Raw genomic sequence first — 25,370 nt, 5'->3', positions numbered from 1 at the left:
CAGGTTCTCTCACCCACTGGGTGGGTATTCATACTGTCTGGAACCCATTGAAAGTCATTACATGACTGTGTGATATGAATGCATTATGAATGGGTGTTGGGATGAGTGTTCTCATTATTTGTGAATTATCTCCTAGCTGTTTCGATGTTGTAGCTATATGATTGAAATGTGCTATTCTCCCTGTTAAGGATCCACTCCTTTTTTTCAGTTTGAGCCTAAAAGGACATACTCAAATCTAACTGTCTCTAGCTCAGGACCTGAAGCAAGGATATGCATATTCTTGATACCAATTGAAAGGAAACACTTTGAAGTTTGTGGAAATTTGAAATGAATGTGGGAGAATATAACACATTAGATCTGGTAAAAGATAATACAAAGAAAAAAACTTGCATATCTGTTCAAAATGTGATCAAGACTGCCCAAATGTGCCTAATTGGTTTATGAATACATTTTCAAGTCCATAATTGTGCACTCTCCTCAAACAATAGCATGGTTTTCTTTCACAGTAACAGCTACTGTAAATTAGACAGTGCAGTTAGATTAACAAGAACTTAAGCTTTCTGCCCATGTCAGATATGTCTATGTCCTGGAAATGTTCATGTTACTTACAACCTCATGCTAATCACATTAGCCTACGTTATCTTAACCATCCACAGTAGAGGTGACCGATCCTGTAGAGGTTTTAAGGCTTAAACATCCTTCTTTAACCTGTCTTCTCCCCTTCATCTACACTGATTGAAGTGGAGTTAACAGGTGACATCAATAAGGGATCATAGCTTTCACCTGGATTCACCTGGTCAGTCTATGTCATGGAAAGAGCAGGTGTTCCTAATGTTTTGTACACTCAGTGTATAATTTAGTGTGGAAATAATTTGTTTATGCCAACAGGATCTCTGTGTGTTTGCCTGTGCATCTGTACTGAGATCAGTTACACAATGCATAAAGAAATAAGGCCCCTGTGAAGAAGAGCTTCCTGTTTTGGTGTCAAGGCATCAGTCTGCCTGCCTCAGCTTCATGGTGTGAATGGCGATGTAGAGCAGTTAGTATGGTAGTTACATGAGCAGTTCCGTTCCATCCACCAGATGGCCGTATCTAAACACAGACTGGCTCTGTACACTGTCAGATAGCTCAGCTGTCACAGAGGCACTACACTATCCACCATCAACTGCAATAAGAAGAGGGACACAGTCATAAAATATTTAATAAAGTCTTCAATTGGGTCTACAGTCTGGGACTGGCTGGCTTCAAAGCGATGTTGATGTTATTCTAACCCCTAGAGCCATAGCACCTGCTTACCTTCCCACTTGCTGACACTGAGGACCAACCTCACAGGAAGTGTTCAACTATAAGTCTCATCTAAGCATCATGTGGTGTCCATCCCTCTCTTTCTTTCACTCTCCCCTTTTCTCTCGTCAAAATGTATTCTGCTCGGAGGTTAATTTTCTTCCCTCTTTTTTGCTTTCTCTCTTTACTCCTCCTTTTCTTCTCATCTTGATAACAAAGCTGTGTTGACGAAACCAGAAGCCTCTAAAGGACATCAAATGTAATTATGAGGAGAATGGGGCAAACTCACAACTCACTTTGCTGTTAATACATAGCGGGGTCAACTATTACCTGTAAAATATAAGGAAGCCATGCTTGGCTGTCCTCATTTGGCCTCTTGAAAAAAATATCTGTTTATAGTCATGGGTGTTCACCAATAATTATCTTCTAGTCTACGAGTATTCAATACAAAAACAGTTAGTGACTAAAACGTTTTGTGAGCTCTACATACCCTTTTGGGACTAACAAATCTATTTACAGTGTACCGCCTGGTAAGCTTTCTTATCATCTGTTTTTCCCTTGGAAGCAGGCTGGTAAAAGTGGCATCAGTGGTATTTACTGGAGTTCCACATTTTAAAGCCACTCATGCCAGATTCCCTCCAGTTGGACCCAGTTAGGCTGTCCTATGGCAAATGTTTTTCAGTGCTTTTCGAAACTAGTGAAATATGTTCACTATGCAATGGAAACATTAAACAGATCTGCTGTGAACAGGATGTCAATGCAAACTCCTTTGAGAGGCATAACTACGAGGAATGAGGTATATGTCTATAAAGTATATACAGTATAGTGATGTATGACTATGACCTTATACAAACGATATACTGTATTCTCTGACGGGATGTGTACAGCGCTGTTTTCCTTGCTCAGACTAGATGGACTCTACAGATGAGGCTGTTTTCTCAGGCTACAGTCTATGGACTATGTACATAGAGACCTGGGCCAAGATACATCCGGAGCCTTTAGAAGATCCCATAGCATCCACACACCTCTCTGGGTTAATAATTAGGTCACGGAACCTGAATGCTTTGAGCAATTCAGGGAGGGTTCAGGGAGAGAGGTCTGAGGGAGGAGGGGATAGGAGGAGGAGGGGGTAGATGAGTGAGGGAACAAGCATGGTCACAAACAAAGCAAGTTTCATGAGGGAGGAGGTCTAGTGATCAGCTCCCGCGTTTGCTTGAGCGCTCTCTCCTCCTCTTCTTCTGGCTCCTCTCTCTCTCTCTCCCTCTCTCCCTGGGTTGGGGTGAACAGCAGGTGGCGCAGGCAGTGAGTGCAGCCTCAGCTGGACATGGGGATTAGAAATCGGTGACACTCCACTGACTTCTGCACTGGAGCTTCACACTGGATGGACAACAAGCCCACCACGGAAAAGTAAGTGGTTTTTTCTCTGCTCTCCATCCCTGTGTGATATTGTAGCTGTTTTATAACTACTACAGAGTTGAAGAAAAAATAAATAGTCTTAGATATTAGAAGGAGAAGGTGCAAACTTGAATTGGATGGGAGGTTTCAATAGATCAGGACCAGAGATGAATGGGGTTTTTCCTCTGCTCATTGTCAGATTTAATTTCACTTCAATGGTGTTACAAATTAGACAGTTCAAGTTGTTATTTTCAGATTTAAGATTGTGTAAAAAACGAGGACATTAAAGAGTCCATTCTACAAAAGAAAATGAACATGTGCAGCCTGGTGTGGATAAAATGTCTGTTGCTTTTGGGGTTGATGGACCATTTGTACCTTCGTGCCCAGTGAACAGAAAGTGATTTGTGATGTATAATTTATTTTATCCGCTCTTCATTTTTCCATACTAACCTACATGTCTGAACTGGGAGGTTGACATCCTGTTTCCCTAGAGAGACAGGGAGCTGTCAAGTCTCATGTCTCACTAGCACCATGCATCTCTTCTTCTGTCCACAACAAAAGAACCCCTCCTTAGTATCTAGAGATAGATGCCCCGCTTGATGTCAATAGGGCCATTGGGGGAGCTTTTTGACTGGTGCTTAAGCTTTTTAGCTGGCTTATAAATGGCGTGTTATGACCAAAGCTGTATAATAACGCAAAATGGGGTCACCAGCCTTGCTTATAGACAGTGCAGATGGAGGATAAACAAATTACATATCGAGCCAATTAATACAGATAGAATGCCTCACATCATTCTGCCTCAGGTTATAAGGTTATACTCCTGGTAACAGGAGTTTTCATATATGACTGTACTAAACGACATAAAGGGTCAAATAAAATGTACCAGTATGTTTATCTCTGAATTATACAACTGCCTTTATAAGGGAATTATATTAATCTTAGCTTTCCTAATGTGGGTCCTGTTGATTCCTGATCAGCCATCCATCTTGGTCCATATCAAAATAAAGTCCCCGTGTCTAATCTAATCGGGCTGGCATGTCTTTCTACACTTATCTGCCTCCTAGGACTGCCAGTGCCATTTCATTGGCAATATGTTTCAAAACCATCACAGCAGTTTGAGGCTGCATTGTCAAAAAGTTAGAGGATGTATTGCTCTAAGTGTCAAATCCTTCATTCTGTTTGAACAGACAGTCAAAGTTTGTTTGCCAAAGGATAATGGTAATATACTGCATGGCTGGGTTAGTAAGGCTTCCTGGATGTTTCTCAGATGGCTCAGAGGCTATTCTCCCTGTGAGATGAGATCACTATGTCTCATTTATACAGTTTTTTTTAAAATTTCCTGTGCATACATGCTTCATGGCTGAGATATGGTTGTGAAAGCCGGCACTCAGGGGAGAGGAGGCAGCATTAATATTGCAGAGGTTTTCCTCTGGGTGTAAATGAAAAGTCTGAGGGTCTGAGTGTGAACGCATGCTAAAGGTCAAGGTTCCCTCTGCACTGACGGAAAACAGGCAACGGGAAGTGTCCTGATATTATTTACACTGTAAAGGGGTAGCTGTGAATTTAACAGTAAATTACAGGCAGCAAAGAAGCATGTAAGTTACTGTATTTCATATTGCACACACCACATATCGGTTAAATTGGTACAGCACTCTTACTAATGGGTGGAACAAATATAGCCTCTTAGAAGGCACGCCTCAAAATATTTGAATGAGCCAGAAACAACAATACCATGTTCCTAGTAGTGGTTAAAATGTTTTTGGCCCTCCAAAAAATACGGTACAGGGATGGATGACAGTACCATTCGAAATATAGCAATTCTTTCCCCTCCTACATCACTTTCTCACAATGCACCATCATTTACAATATGCTGCAGTAAAAGGTTTCATGGTATTTTCCCGTTGATAATATCCCAAAATTACCATATAACTTAGTTTTCCTTTACAGTGTAGCTTAGACTACTATTTAGCTAAGAACAACGTGGAGAAATTAAAAATGGGATAATGTGCAAAACAGTCAGGGTTAGATTAACATTGTATTTTTTGTAAATAACAGCTGGTGCACGATATCTAAGGAAGTCTCAAGGTTTTGCTTGCCTGAGGTAGAGTATCTCATGATAAGCTGTAGACCACATTATCTACCTAGAGAGTTTTCATCTGTATTTTTCGTAGCTGTCTACATACCACCACAGACTGAGGCTGGCACTAAGACCGCACTCAATGAGCTGTATTCTGCCATAAGCAAACAGGAAAAAGTGCACCCAGAGGCGGCTCTCCTAGTGGCCGGGGACTTTAATGCAGGGAAACTTAAATCGGTCTTACCAAATTTCTATCAGCATGTTAAATGTGTAACCAGAGGGGAAAAAAACTCGGGACCATCTTTAATCCACACACAGAGACGCATACAAAGCTCTCCCTCGCCCTCCATTTGGCAAATCTGACCATAATTCTATCCTCCTGATTCCTGCTTACAAGAAAGAATTAAAGCAGGAAGCACCAGTGACTCGATCAATAAAAAAGTGATGAAGCAGATGCCAAGCTACAAGACTGTTTTGCTAGCACAGACTGGAGTATGTTCCGGGATTCCTCCGATGGCATTGAGGAGTACACCACAACAGTCATTGGCTTCATCAATAAGTGCATCGATGACGTTGTCCCCACAGTGACCGTACACATACCCCAACCAGAAGCCATGGATTACAGGCAACATTCGCACTGAGCTAAAGGCTAGAGCTGCCACTTTCAAGGAGCGGGACTCTAACCCGGAAGCTTATAAGAAATCCCGCTATGCCCTCTGATGAACCATTAAATAGGCAAAGTCTCAAAACAGAACTAAGATCAAATCGTACAACACTGGCTCTGACGGTCGTCGGATGTGGCAGGGCTTGCAAACCATTAAAGACTACAAAGGGAAGCACAGCCAAGAGCTGCCCATTGACACGAGCCTACCAGAGGAGCTAAACTACTTCTATGCTCACTTCGAGGCAAATAACACTGAAACATGCATGAACGCACCAGCTGTTCCGGCAAACTGTGTGATCACGCTCTCCGCAGCTGGTGTGGGTAAGACCTTGAAACAGGTCAACATTCACAAGGCCGCAGGGCCAGACGGATTACAAGGACGTGTACTCTGAGCATGCACTGACCAACTGGCAAGTGTCTTCCCTGACATTTTCCACCTCTCCCTGTCAGACTCTGTAATACCAACACGTTTTAAGCAGACCACCATAGTCCCTGTGCCCAAGAACACAAGGTAACTTGCCTAAATGACTACCCATAGCACTCACGTCTGTAGCCATGAAATGCTTTGAAAGGCTGGTCATGGCTCACATCAACACCATTATCCCAGAAACCTTAGACCCACTCCAATTTGCATACTGCACCAACAGATCCGCAGATGATGCAATCTCTATTGCACTCCACACTGCCCTTTCCCACCGGGACAAAAGGAACACCTACAGTTGAAGTCGGAAGTTTACATACACTTAGCCAAATACATTTAAACTCAGTTTTTCACAATTCCTGACATTTAATCCTAGTAAAAACTCCCTGTTTTAGATCAGAAAGGATCACCCCTTTATTTTTAAATTGTGAAATGTCAAAATAATAGTAGAGAGAATTATTTATTTCAGCTTTTATTTCTTTCATCACATCCCCAGTGGATCAGAAGTTTACACACACTCAATTAGAATTTGGTAGCATTGCCTTTAAATTGTGTAACTTGGGTCAAACGTTTCGGGTAGCCTTCCACAAGCTTCCTAAAATAAGTTGGGTGAATTTTGACCCATTCATCTTGACAGAGCTGGTGCAACTGAGTCAGGTTTGTAGGCCTCTTTGATCGCACACACTTTTTCAGTTCTGCCCTGAAATTGTCAAATAGGATTGAGGTCAGGGCTTTGTGATGGCCACTCCAATACCTTGACTTTGTTGTCCTTAAGCCATTTTGCCACAACTTCAGAAGTATGCTTAGGGTCATTGTCCATTTGGAAGACCCATTTGCGACCAAGCTTTAACTTCCTGACTGATGTCTTGAGATGTTGCTTCAACACATTCACATAATTTTCTTTCCTCATGATGCCAACTATTTTGTGAAGTGCACCAGTCCCTCCTGCAGCAAAGCACCCACACCAAATGATGCTGCCACCCCCGTGCTTCACGGTTGGGATGATGTTTTTCGGCTTACAAGCCTCCCCCTTTTTCCTCCAAACATAATGGCCAAACAGTTCTATTTTTGTTTCATCAGACCAGTGGACATTTCTCCAAAAAGTACAATCTTTGTCCCCATGTGTAGTTGCAAACCGTAGTCTGGCTTTTTGATGGCGGTTTTGGAGCAGTGGCTTCTTCCTTGCTGAGTGGCCTTTCAGGATATGTCGGTATAGGACTCGTTTTACAGTGGATATAGATACTTTTGTACCTGTTTCCTCCAGCATCTTCACAAGGTCCTTTGCTGTTGTTCCGGGATTGATTTGCACTTTTCGCACCAAAGTACGTTCATCTCTAGGAGAAAGAACGCGTCTCCTTCCTGAGCGGTATGATGGCTGCGTGGTCCCATGGTGTTTATACTTGCGTACTATTGTTTGTACAGATGAACGTGGTACCATCAGGCGTTTGGAAATTGCTCCCAAGGATGAACCAGACTTGTGGAGGTCTACAATCTTTTTTCTGAAAAAAAACCCCAGACTTGTGGAGGCCTACAATCTTCTTTCTTGGCTGATTTCTTTTGATTTTCTCATGATGTCAAGCAAAAAGGAACTGAGTTTGAAGGTAGGCCTGAAAATATATCCACAGGTACACCTCCAATTTACGCAAATTATGTCAATTAGCCTATCAGAAGCTTCTAAAGCAATGACATCATTTTCTGGAATTTTCCAAGCTGTTTAAATGCACAGTCAACTTAGTGTGTGTTAACTTCTGACCCACTGGAATTGTGATACAGTCAATTATAAGTGAAATAATCTGTCTGTAAACAATTGTTGGAAAAAAGACTTGTGTCATGAAACAAAGTAGATGTCCTAACTGACTTGCCAAAACTACAGTTTGTTAACAAGAAATTTGTGGAGTGGTTGAAAAATGAGTTTTAATGACTCCAACCTAAGTGAATGTAAACTTCAATGTTCAATTGTATGTGAGAATGCTATTCATTAACTACAGCTCAGCGTTCAACACCATAGTGCCCTCAAAGCTCATCAATAAGCTAAGGACCCCGGGACTAAACACCTCCCTCTGCAACTGGATCCTGGACTTCCTGACGGGTCGCCCCCAGGCGGTAAGGGTAGGTAACAACACATCCGCAACGCTGATCCTCAACACAGGGGCCCCTCAGTGGTGCGTGCTCAGTCCCCTTCTGTACTCCCTTTTCACTCGTGACTGCACGGCCAGACACGACTCCAACACCATCATTAAGTTTGCCGATGACACAACAGCAGTAGGCCTGATCACCAACAACGACGAGACAACCTATAGGGAGGAGGTCAGAGACCTGGCCATGTGGTGCCAGGAAAATATGGATCAAATGGATCAAGACAAAGGAGATGATTGTGGACTACAGGAAAAAGAGGACCGAGCACGCCCCCATTCTCATCGCCGGGGCTGTAGTGGAGCAGGTTGAGAGCTTCAAGTTCTTTGGTGTCCACATCACCAACGAACTAACATGGTCTAAGCACACCAAGACAGTTGTGAAGAGGGCACGACAAAACCTATTCCCCCTCAGGAGACCGAAAAGATTTGGCATAGGTCCTTATATCCTCAAAAGGTTCTACAGCTGCACCATCGAGAGCATCCTGACTGGTTGCATCACTGCCTGGTATGGCAACTGCTCGTCCTCCGACTGCAAGGCACTACAGAGGGTAATGCGTACGGCCCAGTACATCACTGGGGCAAAGCTTCCTGCCATCCAGGACCTCTATAACAGGCGGTGTCAGAGGAAGGCCCTAAATATTGTCAAAGACTCCAGCTACCCTAGTCATAAACTGTTCTCTCTGCTACTGCACGGCAAGTTGTGCCGGAGCACCAAGTCTAGGTTCAAGACGCTTCTAAACAGCTTCTACCCCCAAGCCATAAGACTCTTGAACATTTAATTAAATGGCTACCCAGACTATTTGCATTTGCCCTCCCTCCCCTCTTTTACACCGCTGCTACTCTCTGTTGTTATTATCTATGCATAGTCACTTTAATAACTCTACCTACATGTACATATTATCTCAATTACCTCGACTAACCGGTGCCCCCGCACATTGACTCTCAAACTCTCAAACACTCAAACTGGACAGTTTTATCTCAATCTCTTCATTCATAAACTCAATCATGGACACTCTTACCTACAGTTGTGGCTGCTTTACGTAATGATTCGTTGTCTCTACCGTCTTGCCTTTTGTGCTGTTGTCTGTGCCCGATAATGTTTGTACCCTGTTTTGTGCTGCTACTGTACCATGTTGTGCTGCTGCCATGTTTTGTTTCTACCATGTTATTGTCATGTTGTGTTGCTACCATGCTGTGTTGTCATGTGTTACTGTCATGCTATGTTGTTGTCTTAGGTCTCTCTTCATGTAGTGTTGTGTTGTCTCTCTTGTCGTGATGTGTGTTTTGTCATATATTTTTATTTAATTTATTTTTATTTTTAATCCCAGCCCCTGTCCCCGCATTAGGCCATTTGCCTTTTGGTAACCCGTCATTGTAAATAAGAATTTGTTCTTAACTGACTTAAATAAAAGGTTAAATGAATAAAACATTGATGGAACATTGATTTATGAAATGTCTTTACTGCGTCACTGTTTAGGAATATAAACATATCATCTCACTGATTAATGATATTTGCTTATCAAGAATATAACAAGGGCTGTCTCTTACGTGATAGAAAGCATGTGCCCCGCTCTAGCCAAAACATCAGATTTAGAATGGTTTTGTTCAATGTTAATTAGCTCGAAATCTATTTTCCCACCATCCCACCAATTAATAAAAATTAAGTCTGGAGCAGGCTGATAGACTGAGCTAGGATTGGCTGAAGATTTCAAAGCAGCAGGTTTTCAATGAATCTGTTTAAGCCTGAGAATGTGCATTTTAATGTCCTTTGGTAACCACCAATGAACTTCGTCTCATCTCGGAATTAGTAGAGACAAACTGTTGAGTTCAACCATCATATATGATTGATTGCTGTGTATACAGTTCGATACCAGTAAATCATTTTACCTGAGATGAAACCTCTGGTCCTTTGGAGTTTGATATGTGCTCAGTCACTAGACAGACAATCAGACATATGTCATTTGACCAAAGGCTGCTGAGCACCTAATCCTTCTTTCATGTAATGACTTTTTTCTTCTGTCTTCTCCACAGCTCAGGTGTCACAGCAATAGCGTCACAGGCTGAGGTTGGGTGAATAAACATGCACATGGACTGGATGAGACAAGCCAGCACTGGAATCAGAACGTGTGAAAAACAAACGGCTCAAAAAAAGAGAAAGAAGCAAAGTCCCTAAGTACATGTTGGTCCTCAGGTGGGACCACATGGATCATGTAAGCCCTAGCAGCCTCTGCCGATAAGAAGGGGTGATATCAAAACATGGAGGTGCTGCTCTGTGTCTGTACCCTCTGTCATCTATTGCTAGGCAAACCTTGATATCAACATGGGGTCAGACAACCCTTAAACTATGTATATATTTATAAGAACTGACTTCTGTCAGCATGCAAATGGAGCATAGATGAGAGAACCTTTTGAGACAGAGAATCGGGCACTGACACGATTGAAGTATGTAGGCTACATGACCTATGATTCAGGACCTTCGAAGCAAAGACACAGGCAGTATGGAAGTGCAGACCACCTCTCTGGTTCAGGTATATGTCAATGGTACGGAGCAACTGAACACCTCATATGACTACAACGTCACGGACGCGTCTGAGAACCCAGACACCTATCAGTTCTACACCATCGGCCTCTTCCTCTCTTGCCTCTACACCATCCTTCTCTTTCCCATCGGATTCATTGGGAATATACTCATCCTGGTGGTCAACCTCAACCACAGGGAGAAGATGACCATCCCGGACCTCTACTTTGTCAACCTGGCGGTCGCAGACCTCATCCTGGTGGCAGACTCCCTCATCGAGGTCTTCAACCTCAATGAGAAGTACTATGAGTACGCTGTTCTGTGTACTTTCATGTCCTTATTCCTGCAGGTCAACATGTACAGCAGCATCTTTTTCCTGACATGGATGAGCTTTGACCGCTACGTGGCTCTGGCCAGTTCCATGAGCAGCAGTCCTCTGAGGACCATGCAGCACGCCAAGCTCAGCTGCAGCCTCATCTGGATGGGCTCCATCCTGGCTACGCTGCTCCCCTTCACCATCGTCCAGACCCAGCACCGTGGCGAGGTGCACTTCTGCTTCGCCAACGTCTTTGAGATCCAGTGGTTAGAGGTGACCATCGGCTTCCTGGTGCCCTTCTCCGTCATCGGCCTGTGCTACTCGCTGATCGTGCGTATCTTGATGCGGGCGCAGAAGCACCGGGGCCTGTGGCCTCGCAGACAGAAGGCCCTGAGGATGATCGGGGTGGTGGTGCTGGTGTTCTTCATCTGCTGGCTGCCTGAGAACATCTTCATCAGCATCCAGCTGCTGCATGGCACGGACGACCCGGCCCAGCGCAGCACCTTCAGCGGCCACCTGTGGCACGACTACCCGCTGACGGGCCACATCGTCAACCTGGCCGCTTTCTCCAACAGCTGCCTCAACCCCATCATCTACAGCTTCCTGGGGGAGACCTTCAGGGACAAGCTAAGACTCTTCATCAAGCAGAAGGCCAGCTGGTCCGTGCTCTACCGCTTCTGCCACCACACCCTAGATTTACACATACCTGTGAGGAGTGAGGTATCGGAGGTGTGATGCTGCAGGATCAGCAACGTTTGTATGAAAGGTTAAGATGTAACAGAAGTCCAGGGGGGAGGAAGAGCTATGTGCTGCTGTGTCTACCCAGCAGGATCCTGGGAATTGTCTTCATGACACCCTCAAGGCTTCCAGAACTCGCTTCTTATAAGTGGTAGAGATACCATGGAGGAAAAACTAGAAACTGACCCTGAGACAGCCATTTTGTCTCCTGTAAGCGCGGGTGGAGAACGCACATGTCATTAGATATAAATAATGAGATCAGGGTATTAAATACACATTTGGAAAATGGAGAAGGCAAATTGATGAAAATACCAGGTTTGGTGTTCTTTCAATGTCTTCTCTTCGCTTATCAAAAGACAAAGTCATTATTCTAATGTAACAAAGCTATACCTGTCATGAAACCGCAACAATCTACTCAGAGAAATGGCGGTGAGGGAACAAATTAAAACAGACACATCAAAGGGACCAGTGACTTGCTTCTCCTTGACCCCAGTGTGGTTATTGTAACACTGTATACTGCTCAGAACTGTTTGGGTAACCCATAAGACTGCTAGACAAACCTGTTGTCGGCTCGTTTTTTTATGTACTGACAATGGCACTGTATTGTAAGTAGATGTCCTTTTCTTTGTTTGCCTGTGCAAGCAATTGTCCACTAACACCACTTTTATTTAAATAAATTAAATAAATGTTTGTTTTTTAGGAAACTGTTGAGAAGCTCTTTGCTGACTTAGTACTGACAACCTTAAGTGTATTACAAAAAGTGGAAGTAGAAGACATGATATGCCTTCCACAAATCAATTCCACAAAATAATTTTTCTACATCTGAAAAAGAATTGTAGGTGGTGACCTGCTGCATGTGTGCAGACGTCAGAAAAAAGCGTATTTACCTTTGATTTTCTCCTATTTTGACAGAATTCATTTGAAATGTTTTAAACAAAAATATTATTCAAATCAAGGTAGATAGCAAAGGAAACATGAATGTTCATTTCCCTCAAGCGTACACAAACAGTTGTGTGCCAGTGCCCTCAGTATTTGGAGAACGCTAAATATATCTAGTCAAGACCGATACTCATTCTAAAGACAGATGTTATCCACAGTATTATGACCCTAGTTGTCAACTCCTGTTTGCCTGAGGCAGAAACAAGGAGGCAGGTGTTGTTCGGAGCAGAGGAGATGGGATTATATGTAAACACATTACTCAGTGAAGACGATGGAGACGCTGCGATCATCTCTTGTGTTTACTCTCAGTCTCCAGCAGTTTCAGTCATTCGAAAACTACAGTGAGCAGGGACAGATTTATTTACCAAATGCTTGTTTATTTACCAAATACTATTTTGGGTAAGGGGTGAGGGTAAGGGTAAACATCCTTTTAAACATCCTTTTCTGTCTTGCTAATCTGTCTGTGAAATAAGGCTGAATAAAGACCAGATCTTCAGTTCTTGTTACAGTGGAGAGCATGTACAGTAGGCTACTGTAAGGAGTCGCACCTGCTCCTGTTTTGCTAGAAGAATCTCCTCAATTACAGGAAGCCGGCAAAAGGACTGCTCCCCTCAACTATTGTTCTCATTCACTATAAACACAGAACTTCTGCGGAAATACACCAATCTCTGTAAATGTATGCCATGATTCTGTTAACCCTTATTCAACTCTAAGACCATTGCCTCAGTCATTACTGTGTATGATATTATTACTGTGCATTACGGTGCATTCTGAGAAAAGTATCCCTTTCCCATGAATGTAAAAGGAACCGATAGAAACACAAACAAATACAATGGATTCCAGTAATTGCAGTTCCCAGCAGTTAGGTTTTTGTGCTATTTGTTTGTGTTTGTGAATTGATCCTAGGTTACTCAAACTGTAATTCATTCTATCTCTAATTTGAATCTGGGGAAATGATGGATTAGTGCATGTGTCAGATATTGTTTGACTAATAGGCCTACTTACTGAAACCACAACAGAAGAGGCACGGTATTATTTTATAGACATCATAAAATATCTTATAAAATCTGCCAACAAGCCCTTTTATGTGCGCCTGAATTCCCACGCGTGAGCCACCCAAAACAAGCAAACTAATTTCAATCAAGATATCAATAATAGCATAGTCTGGGTGTTACTTCCATGGCATTTCCTTTCCACCAACATGTACACATCAATAACCTCGAGATTTGAGATATCAATGTTTGGAACCAGTTCAGCTCATCATTGGAATGTGTGTTTAGTAGTAGAGTAGTGTGAGGGTTCGTAGAGAAATAACTTTGATTCGTAGTTTAGCACTAACAAAACACACGCACAGTGTGTAACTGCCATTGCTAGTCATAGGCAATTTGAGGCTATGTACTTCAGGATTATGCAACAGGCGGGCCACTCAAACAGGATGGCAGTGGCACATTTGGGTGCCACCACTTTGTAACATTTATGGCCTAACCCATGTGCGTTGTTGAAAAATACAATAGCACATTGATTTTATTTTAGAGTGCCTCTCTAAAAAAAAAAGCCAGGGCATCAAAAGCTGGGTTCCTAGTTGGAAGTAGATAGACTATCATGATCAACTTGTTTCTTACCTTGTAATAAATACTAACAATATACACTATCAAATGAGCAATAATGAGTAGTAATTAACAAACTATTCCTAATAATTACAAGGCAACTATATGCTGGCTACTAAGCCACACAAGAGGAGTAGAAAACCCATTGGACAGTGCTATAAGCGTGTTAATTGAGGCTCCAAATCATCTGACATAAATCCAGTTTACAGCCTCTGTGTATATCATTGTCAGCCAGAGCAAGTGCAATAAACAGTTAATGCATCAGGTTGAATCTAACATGGCTAAAAGTGATCTGTCTTTTTATTACTCTCTCATATTACTGTGAATTGCACCCTCTATCCTAAACAGCATGTTGGAATTAATATTCTCAAAGCTATAAACAAAAAGCTACTTCGGTATCATTCCAGAGAGCAAATAGGTTCCCATTGAAAAATGGTTTCAAGGATGATACAGGGCACGCCTGCATCTAGCATGTACTGTAGTCGTATCCTGTGGTTTAATTATTGTTTCTGTGGGTGTTGCTGAGACAACCTCCCTGTGGGTCTGTTACAGTAATGCCAGTGAGAGTTCAGTAAGTTACATTGTGTGTGAATGGGAAAGTGTGCTGCTGGGCTGGATGGTTGTTAGGGCTCCATGGCCAGCCTGTGGCTGTGGTAAGGCTGGGCTGTATTTGTGGACGGAGCTGTGCTGCGGGAGATGGCGGCTTGGCGTAGTCTGGGAAAAGCATGAGCCCAAACCACAAACTGTTTTTCCAGCTGTGATAATCCAGGCAGCCTGGGAAATCAGCTCAGAGCATTGTTTGAATAATTGTTTGTAGGGGGTCTTTTGTGAAAATGTCAAACTTGTTGTGGTACATGATACAAAGATCTGTCCTTTTCACACAAAACACATCATATCCTTTCAGAGTACCTCATCTCTTTTGGGTGAAACAGCATGTTAAATTGCTTGTGCATGAGAACATACAGGAGATACTCTCTGTGTACACTTGTGAACCACATATAGCAGAATGTTCAAAAACACTAGAACGGGGCTGGGTATGTCTGCCTAATCAATGTTTGGATGAGAATTAGAAATAAAATAAAGATCCCTGTGAGAACGACCTGAGGATGCGACTATCAAGGAAGGGGACAGAAGGGACGAAGACAGGAAGATGGGTGAGCGATAACGCAAGGATGACAGACAAGTTCATTAATATACAGAAGCGGCGGCCAGACGGACGGAACCAAAAGCACCCCAGGTCACCCAACCCCTGGGGTGAGGCAGAGCAGGACCCGTCCGGCACACGTGTGGTGTACACAGACACAGACACACAGGGAAATATAGACTGTGAGAAGAGTTTGACAGGGGACTGTGTGCGCAGCTGTCTGTTGAGTAGGGATCAGAGTTGGATGTGACTGACGTCATAGAAAGCAGAAATGGTGTGACTTTTTCCTTTGATTTTATCTACAGCATTTTTTTCTCTTTGAATGAGGTTTGCTTAGACCTTTGAGCATGCTTGGCCAGCATAACTTGACTTTTAAAGATGACCAGAGTAATACACCCTGACATTCTATTGCAAATTGAAGAAAGGGGAAACACATGCACCACAGACAGTGTTGGGAAACTACTCCGAAAATACAGTTTACCAAGCTACTAATTACATCACGCTATAAGAAGTTAAGCTACACTAAAGCAACCTTAAGAAAAATAGATTTTACTTAACTGAAGTTACTTTGAAAACTTAAATTACAAACTGAACTACATAGAGTTCACTACTCCCCAACACTGACCAGTCCAAGGAGTGAGAGAAGGCTGCTGCCATGTCAAAGTAATTAAGACTGGATAGGGCTCATGCATAATTGTATGGCAATGCACGCTGTGGCGCTAGGTAGATGAATAATGGATCTGACTCATAATTGCATTTGTAAATGAAAATGATTCACAGAAAACCGAGAGGTGAAAAAGAAAGATTGCGTTCTGGGTAATAGGAGGGGTCGAAGGAGGATTTTTGCACGTATGCTGAGATACACAAGCGTGCATTCAAGCAAATGATTGGCTGATTTTGAGACAAGTTCAATTTAGACAGCAAGCATACATAAAATGAAGAGGGCACGTGGTGACGAAGTTGATGTACTCGATCTGAAGCTGAGTGAAAGCTTAATGTGTTTTCATCCCTCCTCCCCCTTGCCTAGCAGCACCCCTGCTCTAGTTATTGATTTGACCTGCTACAACAACTGCACACACACCAATACGTGCACACATGCACACACACACACACACACACACACACACACACACACACACACACACACACACACACACACACACACACACACACACACACACACACACACACACACACACACACACACACACACACACACACACACACAGGGGATATAGTAAATATGGTTATGCTATGTCTGAGGTAGATCAGAAGAGTATGTACTGTATGCAGCCACAGATTAGTGAGAAGTGTTGAGCAGGGTGGATATGGGCTTCATCTCCATCCTCAGTTCTATTTGTCTTTATCATGCAAAGTGATGAACCCCTGGATATAGCACAGTCATATTATACTACTCTGCCCTCTAGTGGCATACTAACCAAGCACTATACTCTCTCTCTCTCTCTCTCTCTCTCTCTCTCTTTCTCTCTCTCACTCAAACATGCATGGCATGCACGCACACGCACACGCACACACACACACGCACACACACACACACACACACACACACACACACGCACACCTACAATCGATAGAACATCCTGTGTCACTTTACTTGGACTAAGAAAATACACTTTATGACACCGTCAAGAAGCATTATGACCATCATAATTAAATAATCCAGCAGTGGTGAAAAAAGTACTCAATTGTCGTACGTGAGTAAAATGAAAGATTCCTTAATAAAACATGACTCAAGTAAAAGTCCCCCAGTAAAATACTACTTGAGTAAAAGTAAAAAAATAGTATAGTGGTGGAAAAAGTACAACATTGTCATACTTGAGTAAAAGTACAAAGTAAAAGTAAATGCTATACTTCCCAATCCTCATATTAAGCAAAGCAGACGGCACGATTTTCTATTCTTTTTTTCCCGGACAGACAGGGGCACATTCCAACACTCAGACATAATTTACAATCGCAGTATTTGTGTTTAATGAGTCCGCCAGATCAGAGGCAGAAGGTATGACAAAGCGTTATATTGATATGCGTGAATTGGACCATAACTCTGTCCTGCTAAGCATTCAAAAGGTAATGAGTAGTTTTGGGTGTCAGGGAAAATGTATGGAGTAAAAAGTACATATTGTCTTTAAGAATGTAGTGGAGTAAAAGTAAAAGTTGTCAAAAATATAAATAGTACAGATACCACAAAAAACGACTTACGTAGTACTTTTTTGCCTAAGTACTTTACACCACTGTAAGCCTATCACGGACATGCCCTTATGCCAATCATCAGTCAAAAAGAGGGTGTCTTGTCCTGCTCTTTAAATCTGCTTCTGCATTCATCCCAGTCATCCCATCGAATCCCACCATACCTTCTCCGCTGTGCAATCCGGTTTCCCGAGCTGGTCACGGGTGCACCTCAGCCACGCTCAAGGTATTAAACGATATCATAACCACCATTGATAAAAGACAGTACTGTGCAGCCGTCTTCATCAACCTGGCCAAGGCTTTCGACTCTGTCAATCACCGCATTCTTATCGGCAGACTCAACAGCCTTGGTTTCTCAAATGACTGCCTCGCCTGGTTCACCAACTACTTCTCAGATAGAGTTCAGTGTGTCAAATCGGAGGGCCAGTTGTCCGGACCTCTGGCAGTCTCCATGGGGGTACCACAGGGTTCAATTCTCGGGCCGACTCTTTTCTCTGTATATATCAACGATGTTGCTCTTGCTGCGGGTGATTCCCTGATCCACCTCAACGCAGATGACACCATTCTGTATACATCTGGCCCTTCTTTGAACACTGTGTTAACTAACCTGCAAACGAGCTTCAATGCCATACAACACTCCTTCCGTGACCTCCAACTGCTCTTAAACGCTAGTAAAACTAAATGCATGCTTTTAACCGAGCATCACTACTCTGGACGGTTCTGACTTAGAATATGTGGACAACTACAAATACCTAGGTGTCTGGCTAGATTGTAAACTCTCCTTCCAGACTCATGTTAAACATCTCCAATCCAAAATTAAATCTAGAATCGGCTTCCTATTTCGCAACAAAGCCTCCTTCACTCACGCCGCCAAACATACCCTTGTAAAACTGACTATCCTACCGATCCTCGACTTCGGTGATGTCATTTACAAAATAGCCTCCAACACGACCCACTGGCTCCAGGTCATCTATAAATCTTTGCTAGATAAAGCTCCGCCTTATCTCAGCTCACTGGTCACGATAACAACACCCACCCGTAGCACGCACTCCAGCAGGTATATCTCACTGGTCATCCCCAAAGCCAACACTTCTTTGGCCGCCTTTCCTTCCAGTTTTCTGCAGCCAATGACTGCATCAAATTGCAAAAATCGCTGAAGTTGGATACTTATATCTCCCTCACTAACTTTAAACATCAGCTATCTGAGCAGCTAACCGATCGCTGCAGCTGTACACAGCCCATCTATAAATAGCCCATCCAACCTACCTACCTCATCCCCATATTGTTTTAATTTACTTTTTTCTCTTTTGCACACCAGTAGTTCTACTTGCACATCATAATCTGCACATCTATCACTCCAGTGTTAATTTGCTAAATTGTAATTACTTTGCTACTATGGCCTATTTATTGCCTTACCTCCTCACGCCATTTGCACACACTGTATATAAACCTTTTTTCTGTTGTGTTATTGACTGTACGTTTGTTTATTCCATGTGTAACTCTGTGTTGTTGTTTGTGTCGAACTGCTTTGCTTTCTTGGCCAGGTCGCAGTTGTAAATGATAACTTGTTCTCAACTGGCCTACCTGGTTAAATAAAGGTGAAATAAAATAAAAATCCGAAACAGAGCATTGGGGTAGGTGCATGTCTGACATCAATGTGTGCGCAATTACAAAAAGTATTTAATTGGTTAGGTTTCCCTCTCGAAAATTACAATAGCACGTAGGCCCTACACATACAGTAAGTGGACAAATTGTAGAGCAGATGGTGTTAACAAACTGCAGCATATTCTACGTGTGTTTAGTTTCAATCAAAGCACATAATGCCTAGTTGTGCGTGCTGTTGAGTTGTGGCCGCACGAGAGAAAAACGAGACCATTCGCACAATCATCAGTGGCGTAGCGCAGTTTCGGGGGCCCCCTGCAAGGGAAGAGAGGAACATGTGCAGTTGTATAGGTAATCTCATGATGTTTTACCAGTGGCGATTCTAGCATGTCAATCTTGGTGGGGCAAACTCAACACAACACAACAGTAAACAATACATTAATTGCACTATAACGATCATGATAATTTCATTATAATGACAAACGGTGCCCACAAGCTGTTAAAACCTCCATACATTTGTCTGAACTGCAGAGCTTTATTTTCAGCACCATGGAGTGAATCGTTACCACTGCTACAACTGGCTATCAGCGGAGCCTTGTTTGGCAGCGAAACAGTTCATTCAGCTTCATTTACTGCCTTTAAAAAAACATAGCTGATATGACTGACTTGCTTAAACAAGTGTGGTTTCTACTGAAATCTCATTAGAATTGAAGTGGGTTTTTTTGTCTTACAGTAACGTTTTACTATGCTATTATATTTGGTTCTGATATGTACAATACTATGATTTGTGATCTTGCAGACATTGATTCAGCATTGATCTCACTTTATTAAACACGCACCATTCCCCAGAGTAGCCTGTTCTCTAGGAGTAGAGCAGAGACTGCGTAAAGTAGAAGCTTCGGGGCCTTTAGCTGTCAGGAAGAAGGGTCGAGTAAAAGTCGAATCCGGATTGTGCAGGACAGTCCTGCATTTTGGCCCTTTGTCCCTTTGTCCCGCAACCAAACAATCATGTCCCGCATTTAATCAAAAAATTCTAACACCACTTACTTACAAAAAAAGTTGATTTAATACGTATTCCAGTTAGGCATTCAAATCTGTCTCTTTTGCAGCAGAGAGGAAGAGGCGAAGCAAGATATGTCCAAAAATAAGCCCAACGCGTTTCTTTGTGCTTATTTTGGACCTAAGCTTTTCGCCTGCCTTCCCGCATTTGGGACAACGACTCCCATTGTTAGGACGCATTCATGGGCATCTCGTCATTATATACTGATCTCTGTTTGCAGTCACGTTGCTCTTTAGACAATATATACATAATATAGATGTGGTACTGATGATGTTAAACACTTCTCCAATCCTTGTTGAGATCTGATATTCTGTGCCGCGCTAGGTGATACGGCCAACGTCATATCGTCAAACCAATCACTTTTATAAAATCCTATCGGGTCTAAATTCCAGCTAAACTTGGAGGGGACAGTTAAAAACCTGTTGGGGCTACAGGTTAGCAATGAACCCCGAGTCGGGATTGCTAACAAGGCTGGAAATTCAAAACATCAAAAATCTAATAATTTCAATTTCTCAAACAATCAACTATTTTACACAATTTAAAAGATAAACATCTCCTTAATCTAACCACATTGTTCGATTTTCAAAGAGGCTTTACGGCAAAAGCATAAAGTTAGATTATGTTAGGACAGTACATAGCCACAAAAGTACAAACATCCATTTTCAATTCAAGGTCAGGCGTCACCAAAAGCAGAAACCAGCTAGAATTATGCACTAACCTTTGTCAATCTCCATCAGATGACACTCCTAGGACATTATGTTATACAATACATGCATTTTTTGTTCCATCAAGTTCATATTTATATCCAAAAACAGCATTTTACAGTAGCGTGAAATTCAGATTTTTTTCTTCTCTGAAATGCTTCCGGTGAACATAACAAAATTACTATTCGAAAACATTGGTAAATTATAATATTGTCATTCAAAGAATAATATATTATCATCTCGTAATTGCTACCGAATGGCCAGATCTCAAAATAACTTTACTGGGAAATCACATTTTGCAATAAACGGGGTGCTATGCTAAGAACAATAAGCTATGCTATACAGTTAGCATCATCTAATATCGATAATAACATTGTAAATATCCCCTTACCTTTGATTATCTCCATCAGAAGGCACTGCCAGGAATCCCAGGTCCGGAACAAATGTGGAACAAAAGTTCATAATTTATGTCCAAATAACACCAAGTAGTTAGCGTTCATTATGCTCCCACAAAACGTGGTGGGGGGGGTGTAAATCACGCCGAAAAGCTAAAAAAACCTAGTAAATAATCTATTTACGTTCGTTCAAACATGTCAAACGTTGTTTAGCATTAATCTTTTGGTCCATTTTTAACGTTAAACATCAGTAATATTTTCACACAACCTATCCTATGTCTAGATAAACAATAATGACAAACTCACGCTTCTCAGATTTATGCGCAAGCGCAAAAAAATGAAGTGATGACATGTCAACTTCCTTGCATTCTAATTTGCTCTCTGTTTATCATAGACGCTTCAAACAACTTTATAAAGATCGTTGACATCTGGTGGAAGCCGTAGGTGTTGCGAAATGAATCCTTTCTCACTATGGTATCTGTAAAACAATGACACTAAATAGTACAGTCACAAAATTCACATTTTTTTAAATCTATTTTTCACAGGTTTTTGCCTGCAATATGAGTTTTGTTATACTTACAGACACCATTCAAACTGTTTTAGAAAATTCAGAGTGTTTTCTATCCGAATGTGTTAATAATATGCATATCCTAGCTTCTGAGTTGGTGTAGGCAGTTAAAAATGGGCACATATTTTTTTCAAAATTTCTCAATACTGCCCCCGAGCCCCAACAGGTTAAAAAAGCATGCGTCTGATAAAAAGCTACAAAAGTAAATAAATAGCCGTATTTGAAAATATATATAAGGTTATTAAGCTGAAAATATATCATGTGATTTTGTCACGCTTGTGAGGCTCTTCATGCTCATTAGTTGCTCGTCTAACATTTTGCTGCTACATCACTCAATCCGGTTGTCAACGTCTCCCTTCCTATCTGAGACAAACCACAAATGTTTCCTTGGCCAAGTATTCCCAGATTTTCCCAAAACAGACAAACATTTGCTCTCTCATTTCTGCGTGACCAAATGTTGCGTAACGCAAAGGAGTAGGCTGTAGGAGCGCTTCAGTTAGCTTGTGTGGTGCAGTGGGAGGGTGTTTTTTTGTGTGTGCTTGTGTGTGTGGGATGTGTGTGTGAAGTGAGACGTCCTATCATGAATGCCATTGGCTCCAGCCAGGGTTTCTGGTGGTCCCACCTTTGAAAAAAATCAGTTTTAAAGCTCAGGTCAGGTCACCTGACCTCTGTTTAATTTACAGGTCAAGTGTATTCAGGATTCTCTTAAAGTTGAATATAAACTAAAAACTTGATGACTTGGTTTGAAGTTACTGTGAGATTATTTCGGCATGGAATTTAGAGTATGCTTTTGCATAGGTTTTTGGTTAGAAAAGGTTACTAATAATGGTCTAACCATAGGATGGATTGCAGTCTCTCCTTATCCATAAGGAACCGACATGTAAATATAAGGAGTGTAATAAGTCTTGCCTAGAGGGGTTTGGCCAACCCAGGTCTATGTTTCCCAAATACTGGGGGTTGGAATATGTGACATTTGACATTCTACAAATTATCCCACATTTAAGAAAAATCGAATGAAAATCAATCTTCTGGTGGTTGAGGCTGATTTACAAAACCTTGCCATCATCTTACTCTACATAGGCAAGATATTTTGCAATTATGCCTACCGTTTCTGCCTAGTAGCTTGTGCACACTACTAAAATGAGAAATCAGGATATTTGAGGCAGGGGCATTTCAAAATGGCCTATTCTCATTTTATGACTTAGACTACAGTGAGCTCCAAGAGTATTGGGACTGTGACACTTTCTTGTTGTTGTTTTGTCTCTGTACTCCAGTACACAATGACTATGAAGTTAAAGTGCAGACTGTCAGCTTTAATTTGAGGGTATTTTCATCCATGTCAGATGAACCGTTTAGAAACGACAGCACTTTTTGTACATAGTCCCACATTGATTAAATCAAGCTTGTGACTCTAGGAACTTGTTGGATGTATTTGCTGTTTGTTTTGGTAGTTACAGATTATTTTATTCCCAATAGAAATGTATGGTAAATAATTGATTGTGTCATTTTGGAGTCAAATAAAGGTTAAATAATAAAAAATACAAATCATACCCTCAGGACATGCTAACCTCTCACCGTTATAATATTTGTACATCTGTAACTTTCTCACTCATGATTATTCACGATTCATTCAGGACTATCCGACTATCTGTAAAACGTGTCACTGTCCCAATTCTTTAGGAGCTCACTCACTGTGCATAAATGCTTACAAAAGTGCAAAGCCCTCATTGAAAAAAAAATTGTTTCGTTTTTTTCAAATACACAAGTTGGCATATCAGATTTCAAATTGCCGAATTAAACCAGCAAAATTACTTAGACGTGAAATAATAAAAGTATAGGAATAACAGCAGTATTCTTGCTGTGATAAGGTTGGTCACGGGACTTCGCCGCGGTCACCTTAGGGTACCACACTCAACGTTGTTCAACCCCATCACCTCTGAGTGGCGCTGCCGTGTAGGCTACATTTGAACCACGATAGACTGTAAAAAGCTGTTACAGATGCATGTAAATCACTCAACGTAGGCTATGACGAATTGTAGCCTTTTTGAGTAGCCTATAGTCAAACGATATTTTGACAGCGTCAAGTTTGTTTATAAACTCATAACAATATCACAAGTAGATGTAACAAGTAGGATGGCTAGTAACCGATTCTGACTATAGCCTACACGACGTGATGGAATACTTTTTAGCACACATCCATAATATTTTTTTCCATTCTGACTCATACAGTGGATAGCCAAATAATTCGGGATTTCACTCCTCCTCTAAGGGAGCATTTCCTCTGTTACAATGACCGCTGGTGAAGAGACGCCTTGGTAGGGGAACATGCTGTGATTCATAAGGGAGATATAATACAGACTTCAAAAACTCTGTAATAATGTTGCGCGTCGTAGTGGAATCAGCCAAAGGCATCCCCAAAAAGAAACTCGGAAACCCAGATCCCATAGCAGCGGTAGTGTTCAAAGGTGAGTTATTGTTTTGTTGCCTCTTGCTGTGGCATTTAGCCTACATTTTTCTCTTTGGTTTCAATGCCTTGATTGTTGGCTATTCTTGAGAAGTTCAAAACATCTGGATCAAAGACGTTCTCCAAATGTAGGCTAATATAAATCAAAGATGAAGACATGCAGAGTTGCTTTCAGGTTGTAGCCTACTTTTTAGTTAGGCTACTTTATAGTTCTCTTTATTTTAAAGTCACATTATCCTTTCTGCCCTTTGCTGTCAGTGTTAGGTTAATTGACCAATTTTCTGCATATGATTTATTCTTTGAACCAACAACTGCAAGATTCCACAATAAGATGATCTTCTGATGGATTTTGTAGTCCTCAAACATTTAACATGTTCAATAAACACAAACATGATGATCTTTGTATTCAAAGTGGAGATACTGAGTCATTAACTTGAGCATGTAAGGGCACAAAACTACTATGAATTGCATTGAAGGTACAACAATGGTACTGTGCATTGGTTCTGAGATTCCCAAACCTCATTTTGCCTGCTTTAAGGCAATGAGTCACATTCAATAATGTTGCCTCTATTGTGTTACACAGAGGGAAAACACATTCCCTTATAAGGGGTTGGAATCACCCATTCTCCCCTTCATCAACAGCTCTGCAGCTGGGTCAATGTGCTTCATTTTTGCATGGCTATTTTAGGATAAGAGTCAGTCCAAGATGCACATTCAACTTTTATGGTTCAATATGTTGCCACTGTAAGTTGGCTCACTATGTTACCAGCCCCAGGGATGTTGTAGTTATTACTCATTTTAAAACTACCTGTATATGTTAAACGCCCAGTGCAGTTAAAAATGTGATATACCTGTGTTTTATATATATTTCCATTATGAGGTTGGAAATTGAAATTTAGAAAATTATGATAATGCCCTTTTAGTGTAAGAGCTGTTTGAAAAATGTCAGCCTGTTTTGGTTGGATGGAATGTTGGCGTACCTGGTGACATCACCAGGTTGTAAATTAATTAAGAGACCAATAAGAAACAAACCTCTCTGCCAATAACAGCTAGTTTTCCCCTCCCCACTTAGACCACTCCTAAACAGTCCTAGCAAAATTATTGCTTGAGAACTTTGCATTTTTGCAAAGAAGC

General features: G+C 41.7%; 2 protein-coding genes across 2 annotated transcripts in view; both read left to right on the top strand.

Moving 5' to 3' along the window:
* The first annotated feature begins 2,460 nt into the window (after positions 1 to 2,460).
* On the top strand, positions 2,461 to 14,243 carry LOC106607359 (G-protein coupled estrogen receptor 1). The gene is made up of 2 exons (XM_014204254.3): positions 2,461 to 2,691; positions 10,008 to 14,243. The coding sequence occupies exon 2, from the start codon at positions 10,439 to 10,441 to the stop codon at positions 11,543 to 11,545; it is 1,107 nt and encodes a 368-aa protein (XP_014059729.1). The 5' UTR covers positions 2,461 to 2,691; positions 10,008 to 10,438; the 3' UTR covers positions 11,546 to 14,243.
* A 9,562-nt stretch (positions 14,244 to 23,805) lies between these two features.
* Positions 23,806 to 25,370, top strand: part of LOC100380767 (myoferlin) — a 61,212-nt gene continuing 59,647 nt past the window's right edge. The window contains exon 1 of the mRNA XM_045720525.2: positions 23,806 to 24,237. Within this exon, the coding sequence (XP_045576481.1) occupies positions 24,150 to 24,237 (88 nt within the window). The 5' untranslated portion in view covers positions 23,806 to 24,149. The remainder of the gene's footprint in view (positions 24,238 to 25,370) is intronic.

The sequence above is a fragment of the Salmo salar genome, chromosome 06 (assembly GCF_965601325.2).
Source record: "Salmo salar chromosome 06, fSalSal1, whole genome shotgun sequence".
Lineage (NCBI taxonomy): Eukaryota > Metazoa > Chordata > Actinopteri > Salmoniformes > Salmonidae > Salmo > Salmo salar.
Note: the sequence above shows the minus strand (reverse complement) of the source record. Positions and strands in the feature narration are given on the sequence as shown.